Source organism: Centropristis striata, chromosome 6 (genome assembly GCF_030273125.1).
Source record: "Centropristis striata isolate RG_2023a ecotype Rhode Island chromosome 6, C.striata_1.0, whole genome shotgun sequence".
NCBI classification, from domain to species: Eukaryota; Metazoa; Chordata; class Actinopteri; order Perciformes; family Serranidae; genus Centropristis; species Centropristis striata.
Genome location: NC_081522.1, coordinates 23,161,601 through 23,181,300, shown reverse-complemented (window position 1 = coordinate 23,181,300; position 19,700 = coordinate 23,161,601). Strand labels below are relative to the sequence as shown.

General features: G+C 39.2%; 1 protein-coding gene across 1 annotated transcript in view; it reads left to right on the top strand.

The window, feature by feature from the left end:
• cdh13 (cadherin 13, H-cadherin (heart)) overlaps positions 1-19,700 on the top strand; it is a 509,931-nt gene that overhangs the window by 453,984 nt on the left and 36,247 nt on the right. The window contains exon 12 of the mRNA XM_059334282.1: positions 3,618-3,760. Coding sequence (XP_059190265.1) covers positions 3,618-3,760 — 143 coding nt within the window. The remainder of the gene's footprint in view (positions 1-3,617; positions 3,761-19,700) is intronic.

Sequence of the window (19,700 nt, the reverse complement as noted above, 5' to 3'; positions counted from 1 at the left end):
GAGCCTGGCTCTGTTTTATTGGAAGAGTTGGCCTGATGAATCATGCGGGTGCTCTATATGTGTTCACATAACTGTGTATGAGAGCATGTACAATGTGTCATTATTAATAGTGTGTTTCAGCTCGTAGCACTTCCTCTTTTGTTGCAGTAAAACATGTGTGTTGGTTAACAGTAGTAAACAGCAGCAGGGAAAGTGTGTGTGAGTGAGAGCGAAGGGGGAAAGGTGTGAGCAGAGGTTGATTGCAAAGCCATTTCCCAAGGCTTTGTCGCGCTCTGTTAGCTGAAGAGCTCCATTTCAAAGACAATTTGTCTACTGCTGAGCACTTTGGCAAAGAGCGGCCTTGTAGTGAAGAAAGTCTGCAGGCTTGTGTGTCTGTGTGTGTGTTTGAGAAACTTTTAGCTGTATGTGCGTGTGTTTCTGCATGTCACACAGAGTGTAAAGCTACATGTATGTGCTTACAGTATACACTACCGGTCAAAAGTTTTAGAACACACCAACTTTTCCAGAATTTAATTGAAAATTATGCAGTTTAATGTCTCAGTGTACTCTGAAGTTAATGCACATTTGCAACATTTAAAATTCTTTACTGAGCATGATAGTGTTTTGAAAGTAAAAAAAAATATTCAAAATCACATTTTATGTTGGATTAAAGGACTAAAAAAAGACACAAAATGACCAAAAAAAGACACAAAAAGACACAAAATGACTTACAAAGACATGAAAAGAATTAAAAAATGGACAAAATAGCCCAAGACTCCATAGAGTTAAGTTGTTAACCCATTTCTTGTTCCCTGAAAAAGGCTTTCTTGTATAATTCTGAAATGTACATTATTTTTCAGTTTTGGTTAAGCTTACCTTTTTTTTATTTACCTCTGGCAGTTCACCACTTACCTTTGTACCCTTTCAAGCTGTTTATTTGACTTGAACTGCTTGAATTTCAATAAAAAACTGGAAAAATTGGGGTGTCAAAAGTTTTGGTGCTAAAACTTTTGACCGGTAGTGTACGTGCATGCACATTTCTGTAAAGAAAAGAGTGCAAAAGGGCTCCTAAATCAATCACTTGTGACATTAACACAGATGCAAGCCTCTTCCAATCACCATCTACCAGCCATCAGTGGCTGGCTGAGTGGCCACATTAGCCGGGTCGCGATCCGCTCTTCGGCTCGTTTTCAAGGAGATGTCGGCTTGGCCGTTCGCCCACAAGATTTTTGGAGAGGTCGTCCATCATCTTCAAATCTCAACCCCGCAGGCGCTGCTGCCGCTGCACTCACCTGCACACGCACCTGCACACACATAACAGGGCTAGAGCCAAACTCTGGGCCCATTTTCACACCATTTTATTCTTCGCTCAGCATTATTATTCTTACAGACCACACAAAGTCACACAGAACAAATCTTAGATAAGCTCTTAATTGAAATGTCAGGTTTTCAGCCATAACATTATGTGTTTCTGAGGCATACTGTCACCAGCAGCGAACCAAATATTATTCTATTTGTTTCAACAATTCCCTGTCTCGAAAACAGTGGGGAAAAAAACATATTTCAAAGACATCTTGGTCCAAGATCTGCCAACTCAGCTTGCGACACAAACACATACACGGCTTTACAGGTGCATTCTTCTCTATCTCTCAGAGAAACCCTGAAACTACTTGTTTATAGACTTACTGTACATAGTAGGTGACTTCCTAATTTTCAGCAGAGGGGATAGACCTACTTCATTCAACAGCAAGTTGCCATTACAATTCTGTCTATTATTTCAGCACCATGGACAGCACCATTGACTTGCACACACACTCCTCTCTGTGTGTATTAGTATCAATGAGTCAGGTAGATGAGACCAACATATTCAACTCATACACATATTCATCAAAGGACAGACATCATCCCCTAAAACTGCCTATTGACTCAGTGTGAAGGACTCGCCTACTCTCTTTTAATCATTTTCAATAGTGGGTGTCCAAGGAAACTTGAAGAGCTGCTCTTATTTCTAAGGGCAGATGGAAGAAGTGAATAATTAATCTCATTGATACTATTTAGTTAGAGTAATAAATAAATAAAAACAGCCTTGTTTTCATTTCTTTTCATGTCATTTTTACTGGCTTTTGTTGTTTACATTATTTTTCCATTATGTTTAGGTCAAACTTAGCCTGATTTACCAGATGTACAGTACAGGCCAAAAGTTTGGACACACCTTCTCATTCAATGTTTTTCCTTTATTTTCATGACTATTGACATTGTAAATTCATCAAAACTATTAATGAACACATGTGGAATTATGTGCTTAACAAAAAAGTATGAAATAACTGAAAACGTCTTATATTCTAGTAAGCAAAGGGTGGTTACTTTGAGGAATCTAAAATACAAGACATGTTTTCAGTTATTTCACACTTTTTTGTTAAGTACATAATTCCATTTGTGTTCATTCATAGTTTTGATGCCTTCAGTGAGAATCTACAATGTAAATAGTCATGAAAATAAAGAAAAACGCATTGAATGAGAAGGTGTGTCCAAACTTTTGGCCTGTACTGTAGATTGTTAGTACAAGACTGCCATTGGTAGCGTCTCTCACATTCTCCCTCCCCTTTCGTTCGACTTTCCCTACACTGTGAAAAAAAATCAGTTTAATTTACGGTAAAATACCGGCAGCTGTGGTTGCCAGAACATCACCGTAAAAAATATAGTGAGCGTATGTAAATGTTAATGTCAGCAAAAACTGTAATTTATACTGAATAATCCCATTACTTTTAGGATAATTGTGTCATCATGGTATTCCTCCATTAACTTTACATGAAAATTTTTATAGCAAAACTGTGTTTTCTACAGTTTATGGCGGTAGAATTTAAAGTTTTATGCTATTCTTTGATTTACAGTAATTAAAAGTATCTACTACGGTGATGTACAATGTTTAATTTTACAACCTATTTCTGATGCAATTTGACAGTTTTTTACTGTAATTTCTACAAACATTTTTTACAGTGTACATCCAGGGCTTTGCACCGCTCAAGACGACTGTGATTGGTTTAGAGAAAAACAAACAAGCCAGACCATTCTGAAGCACTGACACAGAGCTGTGGAGATAGGTCTGGCTATGCAAGATTAGGTCAAACTTTAAAAAAAAAAAAAAAAAATCATTACTAATGATGTATACACATGTTGTGTATATTTTAGATGAGTAATATGATTTACTTACTTTTTCCAATTTTCATATTCCAGATGTCCTACATTTAATTTTACATTTAGTCATTTAGCAGACGCTTTTATCCAAAGTGACTTACAGGAAGAATAAAAACAAACAATCAAGGTATAGTGGGTTAAAAATTAGTGCATCAATAAGTGCTAGTGACAATTCTTTGAGGAGTAGAATTATCGTGTGGTGCTAGGAAGAAAAAGTTGAAAGTTTTTGATACTGGAGTTGGGAATTCAAAGTTATACACTGTCGAGGTTGTGTATAACCTGCCTTGCCTGTCTTGTCTGTCTGTGAGATGCATGGGACCTGAACATATAGGACCAAAATAAACTGGGAAGAGAACTTTTTTGCAAGATACATGAGCGTATAGTTGTTTTTCTGGTACTGATATGGTCCCAACTTCTTACTTAGTTTATGTACTTTCTTCCAGGTATGCTGTTCTGCACGACCCAGCAGGCTGGCTGAGTGTGAGCCCAGTCACAGGAACTGTCAACACTTCAGCCCCACTGGACCGTGAGTCTCCTTATGTCCGTGACAACAAATACACAGCTGTCTTCATTGCCACAGATAACGGTGAGTTGCAGATACCCCACTGTTTGAAAACGACACAAGATAATTACCCAAAAACAGTATGTGATGTAATCTGTAAAACCTTCAAATGAATACATTTCAATTTTGCTACTTTTCCACTGATACAATGCAACAGTAAACAGTGGCTAAAGTCATTAAAGTTACTTTCCTAAATTGGTACACATTTCCCAGGAAACAACCATTTGATGCACTTAAAGTGACAAAAGTTTGTGTGGAATCAATCAATGAAGAATTGGATTGTTAGTCAGGACAGTGATAGCCCTGGCGAGAGAAACTTCAACAGAAAATCAAAGAAAACACATCTCAATGTCCTTTTTACACTGTTTAATTATAAGCCAAACAAACATATCAGCTGAATATACTGAGTTCACTTTTAGTACCACTCAGATAAACAATTTCAGATGTTAAATGTGTATTAAGGGTATTACAGCTATAAAGATTTTACTTTATGCAGTGGCAGCAAGCCAACAAGTCTAAACTATAGATTTATTCTTACTTGCATTATGAAAAGAATTTCCTCCTGGGCGATGAGTGTCGGTGCAGAATAATTGGCGCAAACATAAAACAGTGGAAACAAAGCCAGCCTCTGCAAATGAGTACAGTTCACTGTTAGAACTCACTCTGTGAGTTTGTTTCACCTGGCCACAGTGAAACTGTCATTATCCCATGGTGACAATGGGATGGCCTTAAGTGCCGCTGCTTCTAACGGAGCATATGGTCGCTGGTTGGCAGTGTCAGTGGATCTGCTGCTCTGAGACTTTCCAAGGCACAGATGAAAGTGTCAAGAGCCCCGATGCGTCTCTCCTTTTTTCTCTTTGCTTCTCTCTTTCTGTGTCTCGCTGTCTCTTTGTCCCACTCTTTCACTGTCCCTTTCCCTCTCCCTATCAATCTATCTGGTCTCCTGTGCTCAGGGAGATTCTGACAGATCCATTAGAGGAACTGAGAGATTCTATTAGTAGCTAGCAGAATAGCACTGTTGTGCTGGGGAATTCGGCAGCCTCAGAAAGATGAGCGTTGAAAGAGGAGTAATGATGGGGCAGGAGGAGAAGGTGGAGGAGGTGGACGGGTCAAAAGAAGAAGAGAAAGGAAGGGGCATGAGGGGAGATAACAGGAAAAAGATATAAAGCCAGGGAAGTGGGTAAGGAATAGGTGGGGAAGAAGAGAAATGGTGAAGATTATGAGTGGACAGGGCAGCGAGTATGATTAGTGTTGGAGCCAGAGGAGCATAGAGGGTAAGAAGATAGTGTAAAGCCTCATATTTTTGGAAAGTTTTCAAGATACGGATTGCAACACTGTTTAAAGAAACACTTACTAGTAAGATAAAAGATTGACGTCACTCTCAAGTCTGTATGGCAAATATAAAGCTATAACCAGCAGCTGGTTAGCTTAGCGTAGCACAAACACTGGAAAGAGGGGTTAGTAGCTAGGCTGACTCAACAGTGGGAACAAACTCCACCTACCAGCACCTCTAGAGCCCACTAATATAACATAGATGTGTAGATATTGTTTAGTCAAAACTTGAAACTTGGGGGACATGAATGTGTGGATCTATTTTCATGGCAATCCATTCAATAGTTGTTGAGACATTTCACTTAAAACCACAAATGTCATCCTCATGGTGGCTCTAGAGGAAACATCATGGGACCCCTAATTAAAAGATATCTGCTTTTGAATACACAATCTGTCAACAAGAAACAAGAAAAAGATTTTGGTATCTGAGGCGTTCTGGTTTTTGTTTGCCTTCCGAGTAGTAGCAACCAATAACGTTTGATGGGGGTTTGGAAAATCCAATCTTGGAAGCCATCAGCTATTTATTTTTAATCAAACTTTTTAATAGTGTTTTTTTTTTTTTTCGTAATGTCTCATCCTAGGTGTTGCGTCTTAACTCCCAACCCATTCTTGAGTCTCAAGTTACGAATTAACTATTACCAGCGCACAGAAGAAAAATCTTGACTGGATATCTACTATCAAGCCTGGGTTTACCCATACTGCCTTGCACGCTCGAATTTCATTTCGAACCTCCACACAATCTGGAAACTACAGCCGTTTCTTAGCCCTGTTTTAGGATCCAATCACAGAATGGGGAGGGACGGTAAGACGATGACGCGTACTACTCGACACACAGAAGCTTGTAGTTTTGTAGTTTTCTTACGTATCCAACATGGCTGCAGCAGACACGAAACTCTCTTTAGCTGTAGACGACATTTTAAATAGTTAAAAGCCAAAGTTTATTTTAAAAGAAGAACAACGTTTGACTTTACACTCCTGTTTCACCACGAAAAATGATGTGTTTTAGCCTTGCTTCCGACAGGATTTGGCAAAAGCCTAATCTACCAACTAGCTCCGATACTAGCTCCGCTACTAGCCCCACTAGCGTAACGCCGGTGATCTGGCTACGAGCCGGGGGACAGCGGAGCCCCCAGAGACCCCCAGCAGCTTGTTTATTGCCCATAAAATCAGTGGTTGTGTGTGGCTGAATGACATGAGGGGGAATAAAGCGTGAAAATAAATAATCTTGCAGAAAGCGAGAACTGGAGAAGCAAAGCAGCAAGCAACACTCTCTCACAGACACACACACAACAAACATCCATTTGGGTTGCTCTACTACGTCATCTGGTATAACTGATCTGATTGGCTAAGAGCTACCTACAGACGATTTGATAGACATTCTAAGCGCCCAATAAACGGCTCCGGAGGATTGTAAACCACACCTCCTCTACGGAGAAATGAACGGCTGGTTTCCAGACTAATCTCATTTGTGATTAGTCTGGTGTTAGCCAGGCTAAGTCATCAGACCAATAACCCATGAGGTTTCAAGATAGGGCATAACCAACGAAGAACCCATTTTCTTGGAACCATGACTGGCGGAACCAAATTTAGTGCCCGTCCATGTAGTAGGGACGGAGCTGTTTCACTAGACAGGTGGGAACTTTGACCTGCTGGTGGCGACAGATGAAAGATCAAGGGGATTGTCAAAGTCAGAAAGATGCAAATCTTATGCCAATTCATCCAATAACTGTTGAGATCTTTTAGACCTGTCCAAAGTGACAACATTACCCTTATCCCTTGAGGCAAACCTTAAAACTCAAACTGCACTTCGTCCAATGTATGTCAAACAAATAAAAATTGATAGATTAGATGCACTTTTGTCCACACTGATCTTCCTACACAGATAAAAGCAGAGACAATCATAAAAAATCCCTTCACCCAGACCTTTAACAACCCACTGAATTGATGCTTGCGTGCATGCAGTGTGTGTGTGCACGAGGTTGAAATGTGAGCAGAATACTGATATCTGCTCGACCCCTGCACGCTCTGTCATTGACAGGACAAATTTGCTCCTTCCCCACAGCGATCTGCACAGTGATTGTATGACAACCCACCTATGTAGACTACCAACAGCATATCGATTGACACTTACATCTTCATCTTTATCTTTATGTGACCTCAGATGAATGCCTATCTGCACTGTGGAGGAGGGGGAGGAGAAGAAAAATAGACTTGAGCCAATCAGAAATAGAGGAGGTTAAAGGAGAGTCTGTATTTTGGTATTATTCAAAACACATTGTAAGAGCCATTTTGTATATTGTGGAAAAGCTGATAAATAATTCAGATTAAGAGTTCATAGTTCTTTATTAAGGTTGTAAGAATGCCTATTGGTTCGTAGGAATTGCACTCTTCTTATTGGCTGAGATGTGTGTAACGTCATAATTGCATACTTTTTTTTAATTAGGATTATGGAGACGAGGAGAGCACACTAGTTTTTGACCGTGCTCATAATTATTATTATTTTGGATTGCTGCAGTTTATTGTTTGTAATGCTCAAACGAAAGGTTTTCAATAAACCATAAGAAAGAAACTGTGGGATTTTGCGGCTTAAGACACGCGTCAACTACATCCTCACGCTCCATAATTGAAGTGTGCGTTTCAAGTAAAACTAGACGGAGCCACACTAACACACATAATACCAAAAATCTACATATCGACAATTTAATTTGATTTTAACCTAAATATTTCTCAAAAATGAAAAAAGAAAATGCTTAAACTTAACTCGTGTTGTGTGTAACCAAAGGGGTGAGAGTTTTTTATTTTCCTTTCTTATGGGCTGCCCCATGGCCACTTTAAGCCAGTTTGACCTTGTGTGCTCGCTTGAAATGGGAAATATACTCTTGGTAAATGCTTTGCATGGTTAGCAACAGATTGACTGTATAGCTCCTGGTTAACAGCGTGAGGGCAGGTCAGCTGGAGCAGGCCTCCAGGCAGCAACAGATGGTGAACGATGGAGTGAACACACTATCGTGAAGGAGGGAAGTCGGGATCAAGAATGAGAGGCTGAGATGGTAGACAGAAATAGGACAGAGGAGAGAAGTGAAGAGAAAACAGGTTCTGGGAGTTTAACAAGGTAGTGAAGTAATGATAATGTTGATGTCATGGTCAGGGGTCATCTCAGCTGGAGAATTTGCAGCAGTGAGTCTGTGGCATGGAGGTTACACTCTGTTGCCATAGCAATCAACTGCACTTGCAGGAGGCAGACAGAGCCATTTGTCACTCCACGATGTGTGAAGTTGAATGAATGTGTAATTGTCAGTGCATGTGCGCATACATCCATGTGCACGCTAGTGTAAATGTGTCTGTTTATTTGCATGCACTGGTGCCCGTCTTCATCCCTGCATCTGTATTTGTGCACATTGTCTCCCTCCTCCCATCGCAGGTTTCTGTTTCGGAGTTAATGACTGAAAAGCCACAACCCCGTTTTGCCCGGGCAGCCGCACCTGGCAGGCCGGCGGAGTGGCGCGATACTGTTTGAGGAGATATTGTTCCAACCTGAGCAGAGGGCTTGACGGGCTGTTTATATAAACTCTCATCAGTAGCTGCTGGTTTTGCACGCCAACAAATTCTCTTCTGCTCTCTGATTCCCCGCCGGGATGCCAGCTGTTCCCGCATCTTACCCCCTTCTCCTTCCTTCACATTAGTTTTCCTTTTTTTTATATATATATATATATATTGTGTCAGCAGATCTGTGTGCTTGTGTGTGGGTGATTTGAAGTCGTGTGTTCATCCTGGTTTTTTAATGTCTTTGTCCCGGTACATGCAGTGCGCCTCTCTAGCTTGGCCCTGCGCATCCACTCGCTGCTGTGTGTTGTGGTTCAATGTTTTCTGCTGCTCCTCATTTAAATGTTAAACCACCTCCTGGTGGGAGCCATTTGTCATTGGGAGGCATGAATACATTATCAAAGCCCCAGTCGTCTGAAACACGGCAGCGCACACACACGCAATCTTCAGTCTGCTGCCACCGAACCTCCTATTAAAAACTCTGAAGTTATACACAAAAGAGCTGAGCGCTGTTCGCTTTGAACACGTGGACGAACATAGGAGGGACCTGGATTTAGAACTTAGGTGCGTCTGTCTGCAGTGAGACAGCCTCGACACACTCAAAGAAAGCTTTGTTAATTACCAGAATATTAAGTATTGCACACACACACATACACGCACTCAGACTGAGCACTGTGATAAGTCTCAGCATTCATCACAGTCAGATCACATCCCCTCTGGTTTAAATCAAAAGCAGGAGGCATAAGGAGAGAAGAGAAGCTGAATTCTAATGGGTCACAAAGAAAAAAAACTCTTTGGTGCTCAGATGGATGTAAAATTAAATAGGACTGTGTGTGTGCAGCATGTGTGTATCTGTCCATCTCTGTGTGACAGGTCCGCATAATACGTTCATCATATCTTCTCTCAAAAGGGAGAAAAAGACTGACAGTGGTAGTCGGCTGTCAGTAACAAAGAAAGCAGCTGCATGTGTGTGTGTGTGTGTGTGTGTGTGTGTGTGTACATCTCTCTGTGCCTCTACATGTGTCCATCTTCTTGTACCATGTCTGCCACTGTGCTGCCTCATTGCCATACTAAGTGCCGGGAACCGGTGTGCCGCTCATTGCCGTAATGGACTGAGTAATTTCCCTGTTTCAGGCCAGCCTAGAAACAAAGGTTTCACTGCTAAGTGTCTGTCATGTCAGAAGCGCACAGTGAGGCAGCCTGGCAGGCTAAATGCAGATAGATAGACTCATGTTGTGTCTTTAGCCAGCTGTCATCAGGCTGCCTCGAACTACAGCGAGGAAATAATAAAGCATGATGAGCCACTGTGTCAGCCCAATGCACTGAAATCCTCAGGCCAGGAATAGGATAGAATAGAAAATAGCAGGCTAGAGATGTCTGTCAGTGTTTACAGATAGCTTCGTCTTTTACTTCTCCAGCTCCGGCTTTTAAATGTGCAATGAAACTCCACTCTAAAGCCTGATTTAGGTATTGATGAATCAATGTTTGATTAATTGGGGATTTGGGACTGAGCTCTTAGCAGTTAGAGACGCAGTAAATGCTAGAAATCAGCCATGACGGCCCTTATAACTTCCCAACGAACCCATTATACTGGAGCCAAGAGAGCATGAGCTAAAGAGCAGACTGTCTAATAGAATGGTAAATATAGTAACGGGAGGCTCAGTGTCAAGAAGACAAAAACAGAAACATGGTAGAAAATGAGACAAGCTCAAGGTAGAGAGAGGAGTGAAATGTGAAAAGTTATTAAAAAAACTGACACGACGAAGACACTCAGTGACTCTTTTTTTAGTGAGACAGACTGCATTTGACCAAACAGGGTTTTATGAATTCTGGACATGTTTACTCGCCTCTTTCTCGTCTTAAGGTCACTCCATATATCACTCTCTTGTCAATCCCTTTATGGAGACAGCCACAGAGGCAAGCAGGTTAACTACCTCACTGAAATGTGTTCTTGCCCAGCCAATCAATTATGACCCTCTGTAGCAGTAGGCAGGGGTGACGCCAGCGTGAGGGTAGGGAATCAAGGGATCTTGACCCAGGATAATGGCAGTGTAATGGGATATGCTCTGGAAAGCGCAGAGGATCACAGCTCGACGCTGTCTTGCCTTCTGTTGCCTCCCCTGTCTTGCCACACTGCCTCATTAACCCCAAATACACACTGTGTCTCTCTCACTTTAGCGCCTTGGCACCACCACCCCGACCTATAGCTCGCTGTAGCGGAAGCTCTCGGGGAAGTCGCCACCTTGTGAACAGGCTGACGATCAGTGGCGGTTCTAGACCAATTTTACTGTGGGGGCCAAGGAGGGGCCAGTGTTTAATCAGAGGGGCACATTAGCGCATGAAAAAATGGCAAAGATGATATTTAAGCATTCAAAATCTTTGAATGTTTTGAAAAAGACACAAAATGACCAAAAAAGACACAAAATGAGAAGACAGAATAACAAAAAACAAACCCACAGAAGACATAAAAATGACAAAAAAAGACACAAAATGACCAAAAAAAGACACCAAATAACAAAAACAGACACAAAAAAGACATAAATGACACCAATGACAAAAAAGACACAAAATGACCAAAAAAAGACACAAAATAACAAAAACAGACACAAAAAAGACATAAATGACACCAATGACAAAAAAGACACAAAATGACTAAAAAAGACACAAAATAACTAAAAAAGACACAACAGACAAAAAAATTACCAAAAAAAGACACAAATGACCAAAAAATTACCAAAAAAAAGACACAAAAAAGACATAAATGACACCAATGACAAAAAAGACACAAAATGACAAAAAAAAGACACAAAATAACTAAAAAAGACACAACAGACAAAAAAATTACAAAAAAAAGACACAAAAAAGACACAAATTACCAAAAAAAGACACAAAATAACTAAAAAAGACACAACAACAGACAAAAAAAATACCAAAAAAAAGATACAAAAAAGACACAAAATGACTTACAAAGACATGTAAAGACATGAAAAGGATTCAAAAATGGACAAAATAGCCCAATAAGACTCCATAGAGTTAAACTATTATACAATGTACACATTCTGGGTTCATTTTGTGTACAATGAGATATTGTTTGAACAAAAAAAAGCTTAGAATTGCTCCATTGTTCATCGTTAAATCGTTGAATTTATCATTTTATTATTAATTTGACACAGGGGCCACGGCCCCTGGAGGCCCCTGTGTAGAACCGCCACTGCTGACGATACTTCTGCGATTAAAGAATACCTTTGTTCTGCTTTGCCAGGGAGGAAACGTGTCTCTGTTGTTGTCTGTTATCAGGCCATGCCTCTCCTGTGTCCTTGGAATACTGATTCATCCACAGATCAGAAGTTATCGCTGAGCCTGGCACGCTAAAACAAACACGCCTCTGCCCACTCAGCAAGAGAGCCTCTGTCTGAGTGCAATGATACCAGGATACTGATTTTGCAAAATACTGAAACTACTGGTTATGAGGAAAGTGAGTATATCCAATATGATTAAAATTTAAAAAGTGCCCTCCACCTCCTCACAAAGCACATCTTTATCCAGATTTTTCCACAAGGGCTTCTTCCTCTGTGGAGATATGAACAGCTTTGGGTGTAGTTTTAATGACAGGGATCCAAATGAAATGAGATGAGTGGGTAGTGGAGATGGAGAGGGAGAGATAATGAAAGATGAAGTCAGTTGATGGAATCAGGCAAACACGGCTGGTGGAGGATTTCTCCCAGTTTATCTAGATGTATGTCATTAGACCAACATAGGAAATCTGTCAGAGGCTTAGTTCCTGATGAAGAGTTAAAGGCACCATCTGTGTATGTCGGAGTGTGTTTATCTATCCTGGCTATGTGGTAGCAGTGTGGCATTCAGGGGTTGGTGGGTGTTTTAATTACACAGCCCCACAGTTTCCTCCTTGCTGATCGGGCCACCTCAATTAACACCTTTTTTCCGTTGGAACTGGCACGAAGTGGCTCTGCCCTGTGAATTTCCCCTCCTCCTGTGCATGTGCAAATTAACAGTGACTTGAGTAAAGTTTATCCTTGATTTCATAATTCTTAGATTTGTAACCTCTAATTCTTGGCTTGGTATCGTTCTCCACTCTCTCGGTCAGATGAGTGATGAGTGTCTACAATATCTTTTGTTTACTTCTTCTTATTCTTTAATCAAGACCAACATCGGCACAACAAGTACACCCAATTTAACTATTTAGCAAAAAAAATAGCCATCTTTTAGGTAGTTCTAGAGACTGTCACAGCCCTTTATTAGGCATCTGTTCAACATCACCACAGTTTTACACAGAACTGGACAAACAAATAACAGAACCATATTATGAGTATTATAACTTTTGTAATTATATTGATTTTATTTTAGATGTATTTGTTTTTAGTTCAACTGATCCTTATGAATACACATTTTATTATAATTTGGACCATGTGAAATGACAAACTTCAATTCACTACAGAGCTGTGAAAGCCAACTGACAGAAATAGCTGTGGCTTGAAGGATGGTTCAGTGGAAACGATGGCTCATTTATCTTTAGCGGGAGACCAGACGAGTGCAGATGGAGTTAAGTTGGAAACAGTAGGAAAAGCTCAGGTGTCACTAATAACATATCTAACATAATAAGAACCTCAGTTGTCCCAGTAAATCATGAAAGTGAGACAGTGAGTGCAACTCCTGGGCTCTGAGACTAAAGCAACTAAATGGAATTCAACCATCATGCATCTTTATTATTTACACCTGTGCTTTGACATGTAGGATGCCCTGTGGTGGAAAAGGCCTATAGACAATTTGGGAATGTGGAGCAGGTGTATGCAGAGGGAGAACAGGTGCCTGTATAGGCCCTTTAATCACTTTTGAATGTGAAACTAATTTTGGTTTATTGCTGTCTGCACAGTAAAATGGCTTAAGTGTTTAAAGGGAGCCTTTTATAATTTCAGTCTGGCCCAGTAGGCCATTAGATCTTGCTAGAGTGCTGTGAATGGTGTGAGTTTAACAAACGTACTAATTAAAACTGTTTCACTTGCGTGTAGACGCTTTTCTTTCATTTTCATCCGACACCTCATCACACTAAAAATCCTGTAGCAAAGTTTTTTTTGGGGAGGACACCAAAACAAGAAACCTCCCAAAGGAAGGCAATTTTGGTGTTTAATTAGTCCAGAAAGAGCTTTCAGTGTAATCCTTCTTTACACCGTATCAATACCCTCCTTCTCCAATCACTTGGTATAATAGCCAGCAACTGATAACCCAAACTCTATTCTCAAAGTAATTTGCCAGACTAGCAGCGATGCACCTGTCCCCAGCACCGCTTCTCTCCCCGAAGTCATCTCTCTTAATGACTTGTGCCTATTGTAATTGGCTCGGGCTGGTTTTCATTTACAGTTCTGATCAGCCAATCAGATTAGCAGGGTGTCATGTGATAGCGTTTGCTGAAGCCCCGAGGAGACTGATGAGTGATGGGACAGAATGAAGTGGGTTATCTAAAGGGACTTTAACAAGGTCTGGGACTCATACAGTGGCAAGACAGAGAGAAAGAGAGGAAGAAAAGAATACAAAAACTTGTAGGACGCCGTCTCCTTCAGCATTACAGGGAGTATACGCTACTGGTCAAAAGTTTTAGAACACACCAACTTTTCCAGAATTTAATTGAAAATGATGCAGTTTAATGTCTCAATGTACTCTAAAATGAATGCACATTTGCAACATTTAAAATTCTTTATTGAGCACGATAGTGTTTTGAAAGTAAAAAAAAAGATTCAAAATCACATTTTATGTTGGACTAAAGGACTAAAAAAGACACAAAATGACCAAAAAAAGACACAAAATGACCAAAAAAGACACCAAAAGACACAAAAATGACTTAAAAAAGACACAAAATGACCCAAAAAAGACACAACATGACCAAAAAAGACACCAAAAGACACAAAAATGACTTAAAAAAGACACAAAATGACCCAAAAAAGACACAAAATGACCAAAAAAAGACACCAAAAGACACAAAATGACTTAAAAAAAGACACAAAATGACCAAAGAAGACACAAAATGACTTACAAAGACATGAAAAGAATTCAAAAATGGACAAAATAGCCCAAGACTCCATAGAGTTAAGTTGTTAACCCATTTCTTGTTCCCTGAAAAAGGCCTACTTGTATAATTCTGAAATGTACATTATTTTTCAGTTTTGGTTAACCTTACCTTTTTTTATTTACCTCTGGCAGTTCACCACTTACCTTTGTACCCTTTCAAGCTGTTCATTTGACTTGAACTGCTAGAATTTCAATAAAAAACTGCAAAAATTGGTGTGTTCTAAAACTTTTGACCGGTAGTGTAGCTCAGGATGGGAAGTAGCCGCTCTTTCCCTGAAACACACTGATGACAGAAAAGTGAAGTGGCATGTGTGACTCTTCCATTTTAAATACTGATATCCTCATTTAAATCCATTCACAATCCACAAAGGAACAGGATTTTTATCTTAAGGCCCTTGGTATCTTTATGTAGAGTCTGTTTGGGTTTGTGACTGAACTATAAGCTGATAAAAATGCAACTCCCTATGGACTGAAAGACGGAAGAAAACTCAAAGAATGTGATAAAATACACTTATCTTATGAAGTTTAATCAATATTTGAGCAAGAGTCACTCATGAAAAATTCAAAGCTAAAACAACAGTCTCCAGTGTACGTCATGTCTCATTCACTAGGGCTTTATAATGTTTTTCTCTCCCCAACTTGTTTGTATTTTGTTTAAGATTAAATTTGTGCTAAAAGTCACCAAAACAATATTTCATATGAAGTGATCTCCTATCTTTTTTTGATTTGAGTGAAGATACTGGTGTTATATGAAACAGGAAGACCTAAGGCAGCCAAGTTATGCTTGTTTGTTGGAAAAGGGGTCTAAGTATTGCTTCAAAGTTAGGCTACATATAGGTAAAATCTGGCATGGCCATTTTCAGAATGGTCCCTTGACCTCTGACCTCAAGGTAGCTGAATGAAATTGGATTTTTTTTTTTTGGGTACTCATAGGTCTCCCTTTTACAGAAATGCCCAATACAGTCATGGAAAAAAGTATGAGACCACCTTTGTTTTCTCTAATATCTTCAAGTGAATGATTTTGATATTGATTTTTGGTTATTATCAAGAAAATCATGTTAAATGTCTAGATATCAGCTCTTAAATTAAACTCATATGAGCTATTTTTGTTGTTATCATTATTTTTGTCCAAACAAATGAACCTTTAGTTGAACCAGGCATTACAATGAACAAGAAGTTGAAGAAAACAAGGGTCTAATTATTATTTTTTTCAATTCAGAAAATGGTTTATTTGAATATTTTTGGGTCCTTGAAACACAGATTACCATATGTAGTGGAGTAAAAAGTACAATATTTGCCTCAAAATGTAGTGGAGTAGAAGTATAAAGTTACACATAAGGGAAATAATCAAGTAAAATAAATACCTCAAAATTGTACTTAAGTACTTAAGTATTTTTTAAAAGTCATCTTAAAACCTATTTTTATTCCTTGGCTTTTAACCACGCATGAGACTCTGCTCTTGTTTTTAGTGTTTTATGGTTTGCTTTTATTTATTGTTTTTTTAAATTGTCTTTTAAAAAGCAATGAATCTATTTATTTTAGTGTTTATTTCCTGTTTTATTTATTTTATTGTCACTTGTTCTGTTTGTTTATGTACAGCACTTTGTTGCGGCTGTGGTTGTTTTAAAGTGCTTTACAAATAAAGATGAGTTGAGTTGAGTACAATACTTGAGCTAATGTACTTAGTTACTTTCCACCACTAATGAATTGTACATTTCAAGTCCTCTGGAACAGCCACTGGTCAAGTTAACCCTTTATCAGGCAAAAAACTATATTTGGTAACTTCAGGTAATATTTCGAGAAAAAAGTTGCAAATTTACTACATTAAAGTGGCAAATCGAAAAAAAGTCGCAGATTTAAGAGATTTAAAGTGGCAAATCTGCGCGAGAAGTCGCAGATTTACGAAAAAAAGTGGGAAAGAAGCAACTTTTTTCTCCCAGATTCACCACTTTAAATCTCATAAATCTGCACATTTTTTTCTCGTAGATTTGCCACTTTAATCTCGTAAACTTTTTTCTCAAAATATTATTTTCGTATGTTTTTATTACACATTCTGGCTGTATGTAATATCCTCCAATATTCTCTAGGGTTGAAATTTTGAATTTGCAAGTATTTCAATGAGTGCCCTATTAAGGGTTAAAGTGGTGAATCTGGGGGGGGAAAGTAGTTTTTTTCTCGTAAATCTGCGACTTTTTTCGCGCAGATTTGCCACTTTAAATCTCTTAAATCTGCAAATTTTTGTCTTGTAGATTTGCCACTTTAATCTAGTAAATTTGCAACTTTTTTCTCGAAATATTACCTGAAATTACCAAATATAGTTCTTTGCCTGATAAGAAGACTTTCTGAACGAACAAAACAAGTTATTTTGGACTGCTTTCACTGTTCTACACAAAGGGAGAAGAAGTATCCCAGGGTGATATTATACAGTCTTGACATCATGTGTACTTATGGTGGCTCATACTGGCTGTGTTTGAATGGCGTCATGTAACAGTTTTAACTAGAATGAAGCTGTTACAGTAAATGAAGAGAAATGGGATGGTTCAGTATCGTGCTGTTACTGTATGTGCAGCTCATGATGTAGAGATTTCCTGTTTTTGCTGGAAGACACTGTAAAGTGTTGAGGAATAGATTTAACTAGATTTCAGTCAATTTTGCTGTCACGGCAGACATTTCATATAATCACATAATACTTTTCAGAATCACTCCCCTTCAAAGCTCCTTTCCTCCTGCTCTCATCTCCTCCCATTCTCATTTGAGATTCTGCCTCCATTTATCTTCACTCTTTCTCCTCTTTTACCTTGCTGGAGTCCACCTGTGAATTAGTCTTCCTGCCTGTGTAGCTGCCGCATGATGTATTGTGACATTTTCCAATGAGTCATTCTTCATACGCGAGTCCTGCTCCTGGCTTCCTCGAGTCCCTGCTTGTCGTTATTTCATTTCCTTTGTCATCCACTTTTATGTGGCTGAGAAAATAATCACAGTTATAACAATGCTGAATATTTTTAGCCAAGGGCATCATCCACTGGTTTGTTTGTACCTAAGCTGTCCTGGTATTTAATGGTTGTTCTAATGAGAAAAAGAAATGCAGCCAGAAAAGAATAGTCTTGTTTCAGCTTTGTCCTTGGTGACAAACTCTACAAGTGGGCCTTTTTTAATCCTGTGAATTTGCTGGTGGCGAGAGCACTAGCCAGACTTATTTCACAGTAAGAAAACTGATCAAATGTAGGACTTTGCCAAAAATGAAAATGGAACTGGCTGTACTTTTTTCCCCCTTCAGATTTGTTGTGCTCCATGCCCTCACCTCCTCTCATAAAACTTCACTGCTACAACACATTTTCCCCCCAAGAGGAGAGACCAAGTGCAAACAGATCATGGATTTTATACTCAACACACCGTGCAGAGGGCAGAAATTGGTACATTTCAAACCGCTGCCGGTACAACCCTGTCTTTCCTGCCACTTTGACGACAGAGGGGAGAAAAGGTCAGACAACAGAGAGAGAAAAAAATAAAACGATAACAACAGAAGGTGACAGTCAGACATGAAGAGAGCATTAGCCTAAAGCCAAAGTGTTGGGAGAAAAGAGCGTTTGGGGGATATATGGAGAGATATAAAGAGAAAGCACAGATGATAGAGAGAGAGAGAGAGAGAGGGACAGAAAGCTCAGTTTACTGCCCATAGCTGTGGATTAGCCCTGGCGGCCTCAGGAGTCAATCAGTCTGCCCGCTCCTCTCATCTCTGGGCAGACCTGAGAATAACAGGGCTGTCTGACTGCCAGCCACGGGCGGCGTAGGTGTCAGGAGTAGTGGTGGATGGTGGAGAAGGAGCAGGAGCAGGAGGGGCAAAGCTCAAAGGAGGAGGTTGGAGGTGATGAAGTGGGTCCTTGCAGAAATTCCTCGACATATTTGCTGCATGCATCCCACAAACACAGTGTCCTGCAATATATATATATACACTACCGGTCAAAAGTTTTAGAACACCCCAATTTTTCCAGTTTTTTATTGAAATTCAAGCAGTTCAAGTCAAATGAACAGCTTGAAAGGGTACAAAGGTAAGTGGTGAAGTGCCAGAGGTAAATAAAAAAAGGTAAGCTTAACCAAAACTGAAAAATAATGTACATTTCAGAATTATACAAGTAGGCCTTTTTCAGGGAACAAGAAATGGGTTAACAACTTAACTCTATGGAGTCTTGGGCTATTTTATATTTGTCAATTTTTGAATTCTTTTCATGTCTTTGTAAGTCATTTTGTGTCTTTTTTTTTGGTAATTTTGTGTCTTTTTTTAGTCATTTTGTGTCTGTTTTTGTCATTTTGTGTCTTTTTTTGGTCATTTTGTGTTTTTTTCGCCCTTTATTCCAACATAAAATGTGATTTTGAATCTTTCTTTTACTTTCAAAACACTATTATGCTCAATCAAGAATCTTAAATGTTGCAAATGTGCATGAGACATGAAAACTGCATAATTTTCAATTAAATTCTGGAAAAGTTGGTGTGTTCTAAAACTTTTGGCCTGTACTGTATATATAAAAGATAGAGAGATGTATGCATTCATTTACACAGCATGAAGTGACTTTTTATTATATCTCTTTTTTGTGTTTTGCCAGTGGACATTATGTAAATTTCCCATGACGCAGTACCAACTCATTTGTTTGTGTTCTTCAACAGATTACTGACTTCAGAATGGGATGAAATTTAAATGATTGCCTGGAGTTTTAAATTATTCAATATTTTTTTCAGTAGTCTGGAAAGCACAAAGCTTTATGAGTAAGATGTTCTTGACTTTTCAGTTTATAATAAGTGAGCAGAAATAATGAAAGTAAGTTACCAGCTGTACCAGCCAAAACACTTCTTGGCATGCTTTTTTATCACTCTCAAATGTTCGTAGTTAAAAATATTACTATAGAGTATATCATATTACTTTAAAGGTGCTATAATCAATAATAAACCCTCAGAGGGACCACCAGACGGTGCAGTCCCCCTCTAATCATGAATAGAGAGCTTTAAATAAAGC